The following is an 18705-nucleotide window of genomic DNA, read 5'->3' as shown; positions in this document are numbered from 1 at the left end:
AAAGGAAACGCATCAAGGCAGATGACGATTATTGTTGTGTGGCAGAAGGGGCTCTCCAAAGGGTGTAAACTGTTCTTAGAGTGTATACTCGGGGACGACTTCCTGAGGCTATGAAGGGAAAGCTACGGAGGGAAAGCGCCCACAAGTGATAGCACTTCCGAAACGAGTCCTGCGTTCTAATGCGCGGTAATTTATACTAGAGAATACAAAACATAAATGCATTATTAGCAGCAGTTAAATAACACAGCCGACACAACTACTAAAGGTTTACTTATTATGCGACTTTTCCCTTCCGCGCCTGGGGAAACGCGCAACCGTCCTACGTGGAAGCCATTTCTCTATGTGAAAGCTGCGTCGATTCCGCGTCTGTTCCGACAAACCAGAAGCGCTGCCTATCGCTGTGTGACTACTTGGCGTGGTATTCATGCAGGAACAGACAGCTTCACTTTACCCTAGCTCCAACTTAAGTTTTAAATATAATTTTAAGGAGTCCGGTGAACAATATCCATGATACGTCGCGACAGTCTGCTCCTAAAAGTAATCCAACAAACCTCTGTAATTTACAGCAAATTCGCACGCTTAAACGTTTCTAAAAAATGGTTCGACAGATGCTAAATTTCTACATTGATGTTCGACAATATACGAACTGGGTTTATTCGTTGTTTTTCAGTAAATGACACTAAATACATTTTTCGAAACTAAGAGACACTCAGCACTACAGGAGTTATGGAGCTTGCAACTACTAAAAAGCGTAAGCCTTTTGTTCTGCTTGTTCAAATTGGTACACTGTTTATATGGTTTGCTCGAAAATACTAGAACGTGGAATTTTGTGCGTTGATGATGGAACTCAGCAGTTGATTTTTGCACGATTACACATATTCAAGTCCCAGTAATGGCGCTTGTTCTGTAAACATAAAATATGTATTACTAGTATTTCTGAATATATATATATATATATATATATATATATATATATATATATATATATATATATATATTGTAACGGCTACGAAAGGCGCGGACAAGAAGAGGGAAGACGAAGAGGACGAGGAGGTTGGGAGGCCGAGCTGCGCTGCGATCACGCTACGATCATCGTCCATCGCCTGTAAATAAAACCATTTCCTCGCAACTCCTCGTAACAGTTGTGGTAGAAGGTGCGGGGTAATCGACACCCGAAGACGGAGGCTGAAGCACAAGTTCTTCGACGGAGCCGTCGCCTTGCTGGACTACCACCGAATCCACCAGAGTTGAATATGTCCCATGACGCAGACGAACAACGGCCCATTCCAACTGCTGCGCCGACAAGTTCTGTTCTGCAACTGAGAGATGCGCGTCCCTTCGCCGGAAGATCGGACGAAGACGTCGAGGAATGGCTCATCCATTATCACCGGGTGAGTGCCGCCAAGTGGAACAGCGCTTCTCAGCTTTCGAACGTCGTGTTCTTTCTAACGGATACGGCGTTGTTGTGGTTCGACAATCACGAGGAGACGTTCACAACATGGGGAAGATTTGTTTCGGAAATCAAATAGCGATTCGGCGACTCCTCGACAAAAACGAAAAGGGCAAAACAGACGCTACTACAACGTGCGCAAGTGCCAGGCGAAATCTGCACGATGTGCATCGAGGCAGTAATAAAACTGTGTAGGACGGTGGACTGTGGAATGTCCGAGGAAGACAAAGTCGGGCACATCCTAAAAGGAATTGCCGAGGATGTATACAATTTCCTCATTGCAAAAGACAACCTGGCTTCCGTCGCTGACGTCATTCGGCACTGTCGCACTTTCGAGCAACTAAAGACGAGGCGCATCACGCCGAAGTTTGGCAGGCTAGCCAATGTGACAACAGTTGCAAGCGTGGACAGCAACCAGCCTCTCGATCTTGCATCAATGATCCGGCAAATAGTTCGGGAAGAGCTCAACCTGCACGCGCAAGTGACACATCCAGGCACTCATAGCGTCCGCCTACCACCAGATTTTGAGCCAAACGTGACATCCTTCTCTCCATATCCTGCGTCAAGGGGCACTGAGGATTATGAACTCGCGCCTCGACAGCAGCCACGTCTCTACGACAGAGGCTCTGCTTATGACGCTCGGCCACAACGAGAGCAGCCGCGTTTTTACCCCCGAGGCCTTCCGACTTCTGTCAGTCCGCGACAAGAACAGCATCGACCCTACTACCACGACGTGATTTATGAAAGATACAACGGATTTCAGCAAGCAGCAGGGACACGATATCCACATGACAACGAACTTTCTCGCCGCCCGCAGCCGCCTACCATTCGTTTCGAGGAAGACGCTGTGAACCGCGACCCTCCCGTGTGCTGCAACTGAGGTTCCACAGGCCATATAGCTCGGTATTGTCGCCAAGGCCGTCAGTCACATAGGACACCACCGATGCTCTCGTCACCCAGAACCCGTACTTCATATAAGTTGCGGACGACCGATTTCCTTACAATGGACCACTTCTCACACGAGCCCAGACGCAGCGATTCGCCAGCATCTGAGCGCTGTTTGACGCCACCACATAACCGTCCCCGCCGCTCCCCGTCTCCTCGGCGCCGTTCTTCCTCACCGCCGCCGGGAAACTAGCATCCGCGGCCAATGGAGGTGTGGTCGCCGGACGGTCTTTGCCAGAAATGCCTCTGCCTGTTGTGATGCTCAAAAGCAAAGTGAATGTCTCGACTGACGGATAACCGACCATGGCGTTAGTTGATACTGGGGCGACTGTGTGTGTGATGAGTCTCGCTTTCAAAAACCGTCTAGGCCACAAAGTTATGTTTTTTTTGGAACGACGGTATTACCTTTCGTGGAGTAGGCGGCGAGTGGCTTCATTGCTGCGAGTGTTTTGTTGGCTGGGAAAGTGTTTGTGTCGGAATTCCTTGTTCTTTCTCGTTGTTCGCTCGATGTTATCCTTGGGATAGATTTTCTTGAACAGTGCGGCGCTTCCGTGGACTGTGGCTGTGGCGAAATATCATTGAACAAGTTATTTATATCAGCAGATTCCGAACAAAGGTCGGGTGGTGAAGACAGGGACACAGACACACGCAGTGTTCTTGATGAAGTGATTGCACCATCGTGGTGCCTGACGCCCGTTCGTGTTTCTGCAACTACTGCTGATGCTGGTTGTGTTGACCTTGTAGTTAGGCCTCTCCGCATAAACTGTGCTAAAAAGATATACTTGTGCCCTTCTCTGTAGTGTGCATGACGAAAGGAGTCGCCACATTGTGGGCGCTGAACCGTTCCGCCACGTCGTTTGTCCTTCCTCGCGGTATGAAAATCGCTCTCTTCGATAAAGCTGCGTGTAGCTCAATAGCGGCACTAACTACGGACTTCTCTACAGCTTGCTCTCCTTGCGATAATCGCCATTCTGAAGAGCTAATGCTCGGCATGATCAGCAAGGCTCTCGGTACATCGGAACGGCATTCACTGGTACAGGTCCTTGCCAGGCATGAGGCAGCATTCGACTTCACGCATGGAGATGCACCCCTTCATTTACCGTCGTCCCGCGCTCGTCACAGAATAGATACCGGCTCAGCACACCCCATCCGCCGGAAGCCCTACCGAGGGTCATCATCCGAACGCAAAGTTATTGCAGAACAAGTCAAGGAGATGATGAACAAAGGTGTCGTTCAAGAGTCGTGTAGTCCATGGGCAGGCCCAGTAATCCTGGTCCCCCCAAAAAAAGGCTCCTGGAGATTCTGCGTGGACTACAGACATTTAAACGCAGTGACGAAGAAGGATGTATATCCACTACCCCGAATTGATGACGTCATTGATTGCTTACACTCTGCTTCTTACTTCTTAACACTTGATTTGCGATCGGGGTATTGGCAAATACCTATGGACCCTGCCGACAAGGAAAAGACCGCTTTCGTGACTCCAGATGGCCTATTCGAATTTAATGTTATGCCTTTTGGCATTTGCAATGCTCCTGCCACCTTTGAAAGATTCATGGACACAGTACTACGTGGTCTAAAGTGGGAGATATGCATGTGTTACCTCGATGATGTTGTAGTCTTTGGCCGCACGTTTGAAGAACATAACGAACGCCTCGGCCTCGTTCTCGACTGCATTGTGAAAGCTGGACTGGTTCTAAACTCAAAAAAGTGTCGGTTCGGCGAACGTCAAACACTGGTCCTGGGACACTTAGTCGACAAGGATGGCGTCAGACCCGATCCTCGTAAGATTGAAGCGGTGAGCTCCTTCAAGCCACCGCAGTCAGCACGAGAACTCCGCTCATTCATTGGCCTATGTTCGTATTTTCGTCGCTTTGTTCCCCGGTTTGCCGACATCTTTCACCCGTTGACAAGTATTTTGCGACAAAATGCGTCCTTCAAGTGGACACCAGAGTGCGACGCATCATTCTCCCAACTGAAGTTTGTACTAACGTCAGCACCCCTCTTGCGTCACTTTGATCCACCTTGCCCGACTGAAGTTCACATTGATGCTAGTGGAATCGGGATAGGAGCGGTGCTTGTACAACGTCACAGTGGCGCAGAACATGTTGTCGCATATGCCAGCCGTTGCCTGAGCAAATCTGAACGCAATTATACGTTACGGAACAGGAATGCCTGGCAGCGGTTTTCGCCATACAAAAGATTCGGTGTTATCTTTACGGCAGACCATTCAAGATTATCACCGACCACCATTCTTTATGCTGGCTGGTCGGTTTGCGTGATCCGTCTGGTCGTCTCGCACGTTGGGCGCTGCGCCTCCAGGAATACGACTTTGTGGTATCGTACAAGAGTGGTCGTCGTCACGCTGACGCAGATTGCCTCTCTCGGATTCCTCTTGCGACTACCCAATGCGATGCAGAGAATTTTGACGACTGTCTCGCTGCTGTTACTTCTACGTTCCCTGACGAGGCAGACTTTGAGCGAGAACAACGGAATGATGTTACCCTCGATCCGCTTTTCGTTGCCGCCCGTATTTCTAAAGGCAGCGGTCGCTTTACTGTCCGTGATAAATTGCTCTACAAAACTAATTACTCCGGGCATGGAGCACGTTTTCTGCTTGTCGTCCCCGAGAGTCTCCGCTCCGACGTTCTACGCGCCATGCATGACGATGTGACATCCGGCCATTTCGGCTTCATACGAACGCTGCATCGCACGCAGGAGCGCTTTTACTGGCCCAAGATGTACGAAACAACCAAGCGCTATGTCGCTAGTTGTGAAACGTGCAACATCGCAAGCGACCGACCACCGCAGCCCCGGGTCCCCTTCGGCCATTGACACCGCCCAGTACGCCATTCGAGCAAGTAGGCATTGATCTTTTGGGTCCATTCCCGTTATCTAACAGCAAGAGCCGTTGGATAATTGTCTGCGTAGACCATCTTACACGGTATGCAGAAACTGCAGCCATACCGTCTTCTACCACTGCTTGCGTGGCGGTCTTCCTGCTGCGTTCCGTGGTCCTTCGTCATGGCCCACCACGTGTCATCATCAGCGACCGTGGTCGCCAGTTCACTGCTGATGCCATAGAAGAGTTACTTCGTTTGTGCACTTCACAGTTCCGTCATTCCACGCCGTATCATTCACAGACCAATGGCCTCATTAAAAGGACGAACAGAACGCTGACCAACATGCTTGCCATGTACGTCTCCTCCAATCATAAGAACTGGGACGACGTGCTGCCCTTCACCACTTACGCATGCAACACGGCGAAACACGAAACCATGAACTACAGCCCATTTTATCTTTTGTATGCAAGGTAACCGCGAAGCCCTCTCGACACTTTCTTACGCTTCGTACTGCACAGTGACGATTCTGTATCGAACACATTGTGTCTCGCCGAAGAAGCCCGTCGAATAGCTCGTCTTCGTACTCTGGCCTCACAAAGTCGTTCGAAAGAGCGATACGACGACCGTCACGTACAAGTATCGTTGGAGAAAGGTGACTTGGTCCTTCTTTGGACACCGCAACGCAAGCGCGGATTGTGCCAAAAGTTCTTGTCACAATATTCAGGCCCATTTGTACTCGTGGACCGCCTGAGCGAACTCACGTCATAGCCCGCCTCCTGTGCAATGGTCGGTGATCAAGCAGAACTCAGCTGACTCATATTGCTCGCCTGAAGCCTTTCTTCCCTGCTTGTCCATCCTGACTCCCCCCACGGGCTTCGTCTGCTTGCGGGGAAATGTAACGGATACGAAAGGCGCGGACAAGAAGAGGGAAGACGAAGAGGACGAGGAGTGTGGGAGGCCGAGCTGTGCTGCGACACACACACACACACACACACACACACACACATATATATATATATATATATATATATAAATATTGTACTGGAGAAGGACGAGCAGCAAGCACTGCTTCGAGACAGCCGACAACAACGGGTGTTTCGAAGCCTTGTGCCTGTGTTGCGGAAGATCTGTGTCCACTTGCTGCGGTGCTCTGATATCGGAGCGTTTTAGCAATCGAACTATAACGCCTCTTGACATTTGGTGGTTGTGCTGGGCCCTTCCCAAACCTGGAACTCCGCAGCCGGACGCTTCTTACCGTCGCTGCCATGCCTCAGGACGCCGCTCAGCCCGATCCTCCCCTGGCATCGCCTGTCGTCTGCTCCGGTGCTCTACGCCAACGAGATCCTCCAGTCTTCCGCGGCAACGACGACCATGACGTGGAGGATTGCCTCTCGTCATACGATCGCGCGAGTGCGCATAAAAAATGGGATGACAAAGCTAAACTGACTAACTTCATTTTCTATCTTTCTGGAGTCGCAAGTCTCTGGTTCCTGAATCACGAATCCAACCTTTCCACCTGGACAACATTTACCCATTCTTTCAAAGAAGTCTTCGTTCGCCCTGCTGTGCGCAAGCTTCGCGCAGAACAACGCTTGCGTAGTCACGCTAAGCAAAAGGGTGAAAACTTCACCAGCTACATTCAGGACGTAGTTGACCTTTTCCGGTGCCTTAATCCCACCATGCCCGACTCTGAAAAGATGACGAATGTCACGAAGGGCATAGAGGATGACGCCTTCCAAATGCTCTTGGCAAAAAATCCTCAAACGATTGACGAGGTCATTACACTGTGCCAGAGCTACGATGAGCTCCGCAGACAACCTTACTACGAGCCGAGCTGCCGTGCCCGACGACATGATTTCGGCTTTAACTGACGCTTCCAGTGCTGCTCCCGCCCACTCTTCCTTCCTCGGCCAAATCAAGCAATTCGTTCGCGAGGAAGTCGCGCGCCAACTTTCACTGCTGCCTGCTACCCAGTCGTCTGAGTCCTCTTTGTCCCCGGAACTCCGACGCGTCATACATGAACAAGTCAGCGACGCACTACCTCTCGCTAATCAGCCACATTCATCGCCGGTTCCGCTAACATACGCTGCCGTCGTCGCCAGGCCGAGACCACCGCCTGAAGTTGCGCACTATACCCCCACAAGCGGCTTATACGCCTCGCCTTCTCCAGCTGCGAACTACTTGCCCAGAAGCGGCTTCTGCGCGCCTCCGCAGCGCAGAAGCCCGCAGCGCAGAAGCCCTATGCCCAGCTCAAAACAGTGCACCGCTACCTAGGCACCCTGTTGATAATCCATGGCGTACCCACGACAACCAGCCGATCTGTTTCGCGTGTGGCTTTGCTGGCCACGTGGCACGGTTCTGCCGCCGGCGGGGTTGGTATACTCCCGATACTGCGAGATATGAAGGGAATGCTCCTGGCTCCCAGTCCCGCTATTCGCCACCAGTTCCGCACTTCACTCCTTCATCTCCTGTTCCCCGAAGCTTCAACACTCGTCGGTCTCCATCTCCCCGTCGACGTTCCCTTTCCCCCATCGTCCGCCACCCTCCAGCTGTGGAGTAAAACTAGATAGCGCAGTTCCGGAGGCAAGGACTGCGATCTATTCAAACTGCTCAAGCCATTGCTTACTCCCTACGAACATCATTGAAGTTTTTGCCGAAGGTGTCGCCGTTCACGCGCCTGTTGACACGGGTATCCGTGATTGCCTACCAGCCTCGCCGTATGCTCTGAAAAGTCGCGACGCCGTTTTCTGTTATTTCGCTACGTACAGCAAGCGCTGAGCCAATTGAGCCCTTAGGATCATGTACCGTCCGTGTCGCCCTACAAGACAATTTACACCACATTGAGTTTGTTATTCTTCTCCGCTGCTCTCATGCCATCATTCTAGGATGGGACTTCCTCTCATCTCATCACGCTGCTATTGATTGTGCCCGTGCAGAACTTGCGGTGACTCCATTTTGCGGCAGTCCTTCTGAAGATTTGCCTCCACCTTCTGCTCGGGTGCTCGTCGCCACCGACGCTGATATCCCTCCCTTCTCCTCCGCCCTTGTACCCGTTTCCTTTGCTGATTTCTGCGATTCTACAGTTCTTTTCAGGCCATCTGAACTTGCTGCACGCCGTCATCCCTTCTTGCTTCCCTTTGATCTCCTTCCATTTCGCCAGGGTTCCAGCGCACTTTACGCTTCGAATTCGTTTTCGCGTCCATCAAGCTTACACCGTGGCGAGTGCCTCGGTTTTGCTGATGAATTCGACACAAGCTCTGCGTACGATGTGCCTGATGACTCGACTCCTCTTCACTTTGACGCCATGGCTCTCCCTATCTCTGCACCTGCGCCTGCATGTGACCGAACGTTTGCTTGATTTATTGATCCTAACCTCACACCGAGTCAACGTACACAGATCGTCGACCTCCTTAACCAATTTCGATCTTCTCTCGACCTCCAAAAACAACGTTTGGGACGTACCTCCACAGTCGTTCATCACATCGACACCGGCAGCCGCGCACCTCTACGCCAACGTCCATAACGTGTGTCCGTGACGGAGCTCCGAGTTTCGGATGAGCACGTAGTAGACATGTTTCGACGCGGCCTGATACAGTCGTCACACAGTCCCTGGACTTCTCCGGTACTCTTGGTCAAAAAGAAAGATGGGACTATTCGTTTTTGAGCGGACTATCGACGTCTAAATAAGATGAACCGGAACAATGTCTATCCTCTTCCCCGTATCGACGACGCACTGGACTGCCTCCAAGGCGCTGAATTCTTTTCGTCCTTAGAGTTACGATCCGGTTATTGGCAGGTCCCCGTGGCTGACGCAGACCGCCCGAAAACAGCATGTGTTACGCCTGATGGCTTATATGAATTTACCGTGATGCCCTCAGACGTCTGTATTGCACCTGCAACATTTGAAAGAACGATAGATAACATCCTCTGGGGCCTCAAATGGCAGACATGCCTTCGTGATCTCAATGACATTGTCATCTTTTCCCCGGACTTTTCTTGTCACCTGTTCCGACTCAAACGCGTGTTCACTTTCCTTGCCGATGCTGTACTCCAGCTACACTTAAAGAAGTGTTGCTTCGCCGCCAGACAGCTAGTCATCTTTGGCCACGTTGTTTCGGAAGATGGTGTGCTCCCAGATCCAACCAAACTCCAAGCCATTGCCGAATTTCTACGACCAAAGACCACAAAAGAACTCCGCAGCTTCATCAGATTATGCTCCTATTTTCGTCGTTTCATCCGCAACTTCGCCACCAATATAGCAGCGCCTCTGACGCAGCTTCTCGCGGGTAACCATGACCTCTTGGCCTGGCCGCCAGTTTGCGATGCCACATTCATGACGCTGCGTCATCTTCTAACCTCACCCCCTATACTCCAACATTTTGACCCAAGCGCACCGACAGAAATACACACGGATGCAAGTGGCGTCGGCATTGGCGCTGTTCTTGCACAACGAAAGACTGGGTTCGATGAATACGTTGTTGCCTTCGCCAACGGCGCACTCACGAAACCGGAAGCAAACTATTCCGTTACAGAGAAAGAATGCTTGGCTATAATTTGGACCATAACTAAGTTTCGTCCTTACGTCTACGGCCGCCCGTTCGACGTCATCACGGACCACCTTGCACTCTGCTGGCTGTCGTCCTTGAAAGATCCCTCAGGCCGCCACGCTCGATGGGCGCTTCGCCTCCTGGAGTATAATATTCGAGTGCTTTACCGCTCTGGCCGTAAACATTCGGACGCGGATGCCTTGTCTCGCTCCCCAGTGTGAGGCCAGCCCAATCATCAGAAAGTACAAATATGGGAGTCCTCCCTCACCGCCGCGGATATGCTTTCGGAGCAGCAGAAGGATCCGTGGATTGTTGCTACGCTGGCTTTTTTGTCAGGCTCATCAGGGCCTTCTACTGGCCGTGCATTGCGTCGCCAAGCACACCACTTTGCTGTTCGTGACGGGCTCCTATACCACCGTAACTACCTACTATTTGCGCCCATCCGTGTCATGGATGGGTGCAAATGGTTACTCGTGGTTCTTCGGCATCTACGTTCGGATCTATGTACAGCTTTTTAGGATGGCCCGCAATGCGCACATGCAGGAGTACTCAAAACGTACGCGTGCCTGCGAATTCGTTATTACCGGCGCGGGATGTACCAATTCGTCCGCCAATATGTCCGCTCCTGCCTCGCTTGCCAACGCCGCAAAAATACCCTTCATGCTTTAGCTGCTCCACTGCAACCATTGCCTTATCCAGGACGGGCCTTTCACCGGGTCGGAGTTCATCTTTATGGGCCCCTTCCGTGTACTTCAGATGGCAACCGCTGGTGATCGTGGTGATTGACCATCTCACACGCTACACCGAAACTTCGCCTCTGCCCAACGCATCTGCGCGGGATGTTGCCTGGTTCCTTCTGCGTAACATCATACTTCGCCATGGAGCCCCCAGAGAGTTGCTGAGAGACAGATGCCGCGTCTTTCTGTCTGATGTTATAGAAGCCCTGGTCAAGGAATGCAACGTAATTCACCATACCTCTACAGCGTACCACCCGCAAATCAATGGTATGACTGAGCGCCTTAACCGTAATCTTGGCGATATGTTAGCCGTGTACGTCGCATCTGACCAAACCAACTGGGACCGAATTCTACTCTTCGTGGCGTACGCTTATAATACCGCCACAAAGACCACCACAGGATTTTTCCCGTTCTTTCTTCTTAACGGACGCGAGCCTTCCTGCACAATGGACACTATCCTTCCGTATCGCCCTGACACAACGGAGGCTACTACCCTCTCCGAGGCCGCTGCACACGCGGATGAGTGCCGGAAGCTCGCCCGCACATTTACTTCAGAATATCAGCAGCGACAGAAGCACCTTCGAGATATTCCCTCTTCTCCGGCACCATATGCCCCTGACTCACTAGTCTGGCTTTGGGTTCCCGTTACCAGCCCTGGACTTTCACCCAAGCTTGTGTTCAAGTACCACGGTCCCTACCGTTTTGTCAGTCGAACGTCCCCCGTGAGCTATTTGGTAGAACCCATTGAGCCGACTTCCGATAAGCGCCGCCGAGGGCGCGAAATCGTGCAGTGCACGTTCAGCGGCTCAAAGCCGTACTTTGACCCATCTGTGCTATCTTGCCCGTAGGTCGCCGAGGCGGTTCCTCTTCTCCGGGGAGGCAATTGTAGTGGAGAAGAACGAGCAGCAGGCACTGCTTCGAGAAAGACGACGACGACGAGTGGTTGGAAGCCTTGTGCCTGTGCTGCCGAAGCTCTGTGTCCTCTCGCTGCGGTGCTCTGCTATCTGAGCGTTTTAGCAATCGTACTATAACTCCTCTTAATTAATTAATTTTCGGGTTTTACGTGCCAAAACCACTTTCTGATTATTAGGCACGCCGTAGTGGAGGAATCCGGAAATTTCGACCACCTGGGGTTCTTTAACGTGCACCTAAATCTAAGTACACGGGTGCTTTCGCATTTCTCCCCCATCTAAATGCGGCCGCCGTCGCCGGGATTCGATCGCGCGACCTCGTGCTCAGCAGCCTAACACCATAGCCACTGAGCGACCACGGCGGGTATAACGCCTCTTGACAATATATATATATATATATATATATATATATATATATATATATATATTTACATATACCAGAAAAGAAGCAGTTCTGGGTCCGGGTAAATATTCACAGTGAAGTAGATGCGCGTATGAAGCGGTTTATTGACGTTTCGGCCGGAGTCCGGCTTTCATCAGAAACATCTGATGAAGGCCGGACCCCTACCGCCGTGGTGGCTCAGTGGCTATGGTGTTGGGCTGCTGAGCACGAGGTTGCGGGATCAAATCCCGGCCATGGCGGCCGCATTTCGATGGGGGCGAAATGCGAAAACACCCGTGTGCTTTGATTTAGGTGCACGTTAAAGAACCCCAGGTGGTCAAAATTTCCGGAGTCCTCCACTACGGCGTGCCTCATAATCAGAAAGTGGTTTTGGCACGTAAAACCCCAAATATTATTATTATTATTAAGGCCGGACCCCGGCCGAAACGTCAATAACCCGCTTGATACCAGCGTCTACTTCACTGTATATATATATATATATATATATATATATATATATATATATATATATATATATATATATATATATATATATATATATATATATATATATACACGAGTTACAACGAATGATGGAGGACCTTAGCAGAGAGAGTGTAAGAGTTTGGTTGAAGATTATTGTGCAGACCGCGAAGATAATCATGAATAGCCGGTCTAGGCAACAAGCGTTCCCGATCGCCAGTCAGCATCTAGAGTCTGTGAAGGCGTACGTTTACCTAGGTAAATTCATCACAAGAAATCCTGACCATGAGAAGGTAAGTCACAGAAGAATAAAAATGGGTTGGAATGCATACGGCAGCCATTGTCAGCTCCTGACTGGAAACTTATTATTATCACTAGAAAGGAAGGTGTACAATCAGTGGATTTTACCGGTGCTGACATATGGGACAGAAGCTTGGAGACTGACAAGGAAGCTTGAGTACAAGTTAAGGACCGCGCAAAGGTCGATGGAACGGAGAATGCTAGGCATAAGGTTAAGAAACCGAAAGAGAGCGGTTTGAATCAGACAGCGAACGGGTGTAGCCGATCTTCTAATTGACACTGAGAGAAAAGAAATGGAGCTGGGCAGGTCATATAATGCGCAGGTTAGATAACTGGTGGATGATTAGGGTTACATAATAGGTGCCAAGAGCAAGGCTGCGCAGTCGAGGGTGGCAGAAGAATAGGTGGGGCAATGAATTTAGGAAAATAAATTATGGGGTTTAACATGCCAAAACCACTTTCTGAGTATGAGGCACGCCGTAGGGGAAGGCTCCGGGAATTTCGACCACCTGGGGATCTTTAACGTGCGCCTAATTCTAAGTACACGGGTGTTTTCTCATTTCGCCCCCATTGAAATGCGGTCGCAGTGGCCGGGATTCAATCCCGCGACCTCGTGCTCAGCGGCCCAACACCATAGCCACTGAGCAACCACGGCGAGTAATTTAGGAAATTCGCGGGCGCCAGTTGGAATTGTTTGGCGCCAGACAGATGTAATTGGAGATGGCAGGGAGAGCCTTCGTCCGGCAGTAGACATAAAATAGGTGGATGAAAATGGGTAGATATATGTATACTGTAAAGAAATTGTTTGTCCAAATCTTCTCATCAATGAATAACAATATGGTTAATGATGGTGAAATGTATTCGAATAACAAAGGACGAAGAAGGTAAACAGACGAGTTTGTCTGTGTGCATCATCTCTTCGTGCTGCGCGTTCGTGTATGCTTCGTGTAAAATACTTCTTTGGCTAGTTAAATACCCATGACACAGTAGTATGCGGCGCAATAAAATTATGTCTTTTAGGCATACTGATGTACCGTAGAGCATTGTCTCACCAGGGAACTGCTGTGGGTCACAGGCGTAGTACTTTTTCCAGTCACTGCCGTACGATATGTGGTCGAGGTACCAACAGGCAGACAGCAGTGCTTTGTAGCCCGCCGACGTTACCGAAGCCAATTCGAGCTCTTGCGGCTGCTTCCACACATGCACCACGGTGTCTGGGGCGATCTGTGGATTAGACGTGTGTAAAAGCGGTACCACAAAAAATTACGACAGCACTGATCTCACGATAGCTGTCGATAGTAAAACGATGAGCATTTCAGGTATGTAGTAACATACCGTATTTCTAAGATCACGTTTAATTAGCATCTGTAGTGGTCATTCTCGTACTTCCATTGATTCGGCCATATGCGGCATATTCCGCTATCGCCTGACATCGCTATGGCATTCACTTGCCAAGTTTGCCCACGGGCATGGCTGGAGAATGACTCTACAACGCCGAATAAGTGACGTGGATGGAACGCTAAAGGCGGTATAAGGACGTCACGGTGACAATGGGATAATGCCGATGCCGATGACGACGATGATAGGACGAAAAACAAATAAAGTTCCAATGAAGACTTACCGACAATCGAATGACAACAGGTGGCATAACCATGATTTATTGACCATAAAGGATGATTACTTTGAAATGATGAAGAAGCAATGGCGTCGATGGATCAGTGAAGATGGCATGAGGATGACGGAATGACGACAATGGTACCCCGTTATCGAAGTTACGACAGTGGGTAAGCAACTGCGTGTTGAGGATGGCATGATGATAAAGATAATATGATAACTGTGATGACGATGACCTGACGACTACGGCATGACAAGGCCCACATGCCTAAGTTAGAATCAGGACGATGGAATGACCCCGATGGCATTACAGAGACGGTATGACAACGAATGCATAGTAACAGCTGTTTGACGGTGATGGCACAACTATGACGGCAGGGTGACAATGTCATAACGATGACTGGGGACCGATGGCGTCACAATGACGGCGTGATGTGAGGCGGATGCCGAAGTTAGAACAACGACGATGGAATGGCCACAACTGCATCAAGCCGACGCTATAGCAAAGAATGCATGACGCCGACTGTGTGAAAACAATCGCCGGTCAACGGAATTAGGACAATGGCATGGCGACCACTGTGGGAAGGCAATGGCTCACAATTACGGCATGACGACAGTCGGATGTTTAAGTTGCAATCACAATGATGGAACAACAGTGACGGCATCCCGAAGACGGTACAAGTGCACGACGACGACTGTATGATGAGGACGCAATTACGACGATCGGATGACAACGGCATGGGGACAATGCGGTATTGACAAGTGCCTGGTGCTAATGGCGTGAACATTACTGTATCATGAAACGTTTATGACAACGATTGCGCGATGAATTCAAAATAGTAAATCCACGATGGCACATCCACGACTGCATGGCAAGTGCCTCACCATGGTTGCATAATAGCGACTGTCTGAGGACGAATGATAGAACGACACGAGCGTCATATTGAAAATAGAATTAAATCAGTATAATTACAATGTAATGAACAAATAATAAAGTCGAAGGAAGAACAACGACGATTTAATGACGGCGGCAATACGACAGTCGTATCACGTTACGAAAGTATTGACAGCCACAAAGTGCCAGTCGGACGACGATGACATAATGACGATGGCATGACGACGAATTTTGGGCGACAACGTCATGGTGAGCGTGGATGACAAAGCTGCAATGACGATAATACTACGAGCGCAAACCCTGACCAAGTGGCTCAAGCTATTAGACAACTTGACCCATTCGGTCTTGATGGAATGTGCGATAAAGACGGCATTGCGATTGTAAGATCCCCAAAATAAAATAACGAAGATAAAGCTATCACGGCGGTATCGCTATCAGGAGCGCATACGTAGTGGCCCAAGCAGATAGACTACTTTTGCCACCAGGCCTGCGTAAGAGGCTAGATAGATAGATAAGCTCCACAGGCTGAAGAGGGAAAAAATGCTATTCGCCTTAACACATGCATCGATAGACAGACAGGCTCAAAACGCCTGAAGTAGGCAAATAATGCTAATCGTACATTTTAAAAACATTTCAGATGGTTGCGTTTCAATAAGGTTTCCCCAGCACAGCAGCCCGACGCTCTAAAATGAGACCATGGGTACATGCGTAGAAATATCACCTAAAATGCTTACTAGCTTCCTGTCGTCTCGCTATCCTGATCATGCTATAGTCAATGAATTGTGTTCAAGCCACCATTGTCATGCCATCGTCGTCACTGAGTCGTCATCATGCAGTAGTGATCCATTCTTGTCATACCATCGTCGTGATGCCGTCATAAGCGTTCCATCCTCGTTGTTCCATCTTCCTGGTGCAATTCTCCTCTTAATATCATCATCATGCATGCCGGAATCGTCATAGCATCATCGTCATATAAGCGTGATGACGCCACCACTGTCCTACATTCGTCGTCAATTTATTGGTACATGCTGTTGTCGACAGGCTGTCATCGTCATAACACCGTCATTATCTAAAAATCATCCGAAAGTCGTCATGCCGCCTTCATTTTTCCATCAACGCCATTTGTGCTTTTTCTTTCTGTTGTAATCGTGCTTTCGTCATTCAATCGCTCTCATGTCACCATTATCACGCGCTCATTGTCATACCCTTGCCCTTAGGGCATCGTCATAGAGTTGTTACCGCGCATTCGTCGTCACACAGTGGCCGTCATTCCCTTGCCGTCATGCCATGAACGCCATACTGTTGTCACCATTTCAGAATCGTGACCCGTTATAATAATATTTGGGGTTTTACGTGCCAAAACCACTTTCTGATTATGAGGCACGCCATAGTGGAGGACTCCGGAAATTTTGACCACCTGGGGTTCTTTAACGTGCACCTAAATCTAAGTACACAGGCGTTTTCGCATTTCGCCCCCATCGAAATGCGGCCGCCGTGGCCGGGATTCGATCCCGCGACCTCGTGCTCAGCAGTCCAACACCATAGCCACTGAGCAACTACGGTGGGTCGTGACCCGTTGCCAAGCGTCCTCGTCATACCACATTATATTCCATCGACGCAATTCCATCATCACATTTCTGTTGTAATTCAATTGTGATAATCTCGCCGTGCGATGCCATCGCTGTCGTTGCGTCGTCGTCGTATAGTCATCAGAAACAAAAGCTTGACGCGATCGGCACGCTTAGCCGTGGAAGGTCCCGCCCACGTATCAAAGAACTGAACAAGAGCTGCTAGCATTTTCACAAGGGTGGCACTTAACGAACAGGCACAAAATTATATTAGGCGTATGGCTGATAAATATTGACACGTGTACTTGTTTATCATTTCCGGGTGACCGCTTGTCACCTCCTAACAAACGTTATCGCACAGCTCAGGACGCGCCTGCATGTATCGGAAGTCTCTGGAATGTTATCCATGGTTCCATCCGCTGTCTGTGACCAAACCTTGTGCCATCTGATCGCATGTATGCGCGACCCGAATAATGTAGAACTGTGGAAGACACGCGGGTCCAAGAGATAACTTTGGATCATTCGACTGCTGATGTGTAACAGCCGACGCGCTTGACCCGCTGTTTAGATTTTCGACGATCGCCTAGTGTATTCGCCGCTATTGTTGTTCTTTGAGTCTAGCCTGCTTTTGAGGGCACAAGTTCACTCAGTAAGACACCAGTTTCGTTAATCAGAGTTTTGCTGCCTTCTTCACCATCACTACTACATGACAATATTAACATAGGCGGAGCTTGTAAGAAATGCAATGAACATATAAAGCAATGTAGGCAATGTTTGCTTCATCTGTTTAAATCGTTCATATCAGCGACTTCACAAATCGGGATTTAATTCCATTCAAATTTGTATTCAAACATATAATAACTCCTTTATTTATATTATCAAGACGTAATGATCACGTCTGTAAAATTGGAGTACCAAATTAAGACGAACGTGTATGCTACTCCTCTTTTGTCCAAGCATTAAACAAGTGACAAAGGCAGAATGAAGAGCATGTTCACTGTAACATTGAAGGTGCCTTCTATTCCTTGCTGTAACATCCTTGGGCACTGCAGGATATACTTACAATAAAGATAAAATTCAAAATTTTCAGAAATAATAATACTCCCTGATGCAAAATTTGAGTGCAGCTGGGGCGCTATAACGCAAAACCATTCCACTATGTTTTGATTCCAATCTTTTGACTTGAAATTTGCTTAACCACTGACGCAAGCATCGGGCGGTCACCCGCAGGGTTGTCTCAAAAGACCAATCAAACGCTCTCCTTGTTCATAGAAGGTGACTTTTGTTTGCCTACACTGAGCGGCTTGTCTTATCTAATTGGCGAGGAGAGAGGCGAGCAGCGCGTTCAAGTGGAGAGGCATTTGATGTGGCTGAGCCACTAAACTAAAAATCGATAACCATATGAAGAGGGTGGTGCCGGCGTCTGTGATTGGTCCGTTTTCTCTTACTTAGCCTACGGTGGCTCGTCGACAATTCCGGCGGCATGCAAGAGAAGCTTAAGAACGACGCTAAAACCAATCCTCCTCAAGGAAGAGTTGGCAGAACGAGGTCATAAATGTGCCGAAACTGCTCGAAAATGTTAGACGGCCAGGCAAAAACATTTATTACACGCAAATAAACCCATGCTCGCCAGCAGGTGCGAGTAGCCAGTTCCTGAGCGATCGGCGGCAGCCATCTTGTTCCTTTCGGAACGGGGCAACCTGCGGCTATTCTGAAAAAAATTTAGTTTTGTTCAGCATATTAATGCATCTTTAACGCGTACACGTCACATTTATTCGGTGAGGTTTTGCGGTTTTTTGACGTGCGACAGGCAGGTGAAGTGGTTACCGCCAAAAAACTTTTCACTAATAGTCGAGGGCTAATGGCGAAAATGCGTCCAATCAAAAGTATCTATTTGTATTTTGTTCGGTAAAATCATGCATAATCAGTGTTTAGACGTCATATCAGATGGGGAGCTTTCTTTTCACCAATCGCAGATGGCTGATTGCAGAATTAGAATAAAAAAGTTTGCAATAGTTTTACGTGATAGC

The 18705-nt window shown here is 49.2% G+C and overlaps 1 protein-coding gene across 1 annotated transcript in view; it reads right to left on the bottom strand.

Moving 5' to 3' along the window:
* LOC135921156 (beta-hexosaminidase subunit alpha-like) overlaps window positions 1–18705 on the bottom strand; it is a 274254-nt gene that overhangs the window by 66920 nt on the left and 188629 nt on the right. The window contains exon 11 of the mRNA XM_065455467.1: window positions 13651–13822. Coding sequence (XP_065311539.1) covers window positions 13651–13822 — 172 coding nt within the window. The remainder of the gene's footprint in view (window positions 1–13650; window positions 13823–18705) is intronic.

This window comes from Dermacentor albipictus, chromosome 8 (assembly GCF_038994185.2).
Source record: "Dermacentor albipictus isolate Rhodes 1998 colony chromosome 8, USDA_Dalb.pri_finalv2, whole genome shotgun sequence".
NCBI classification, from domain to species: Eukaryota; Metazoa; Arthropoda; class Arachnida; order Ixodida; family Ixodidae; genus Dermacentor; species Dermacentor albipictus.
The sequence above is the reverse complement of the archived record's forward strand: the minus strand, read 5'-3'. Positions and strand labels throughout refer to the sequence as shown.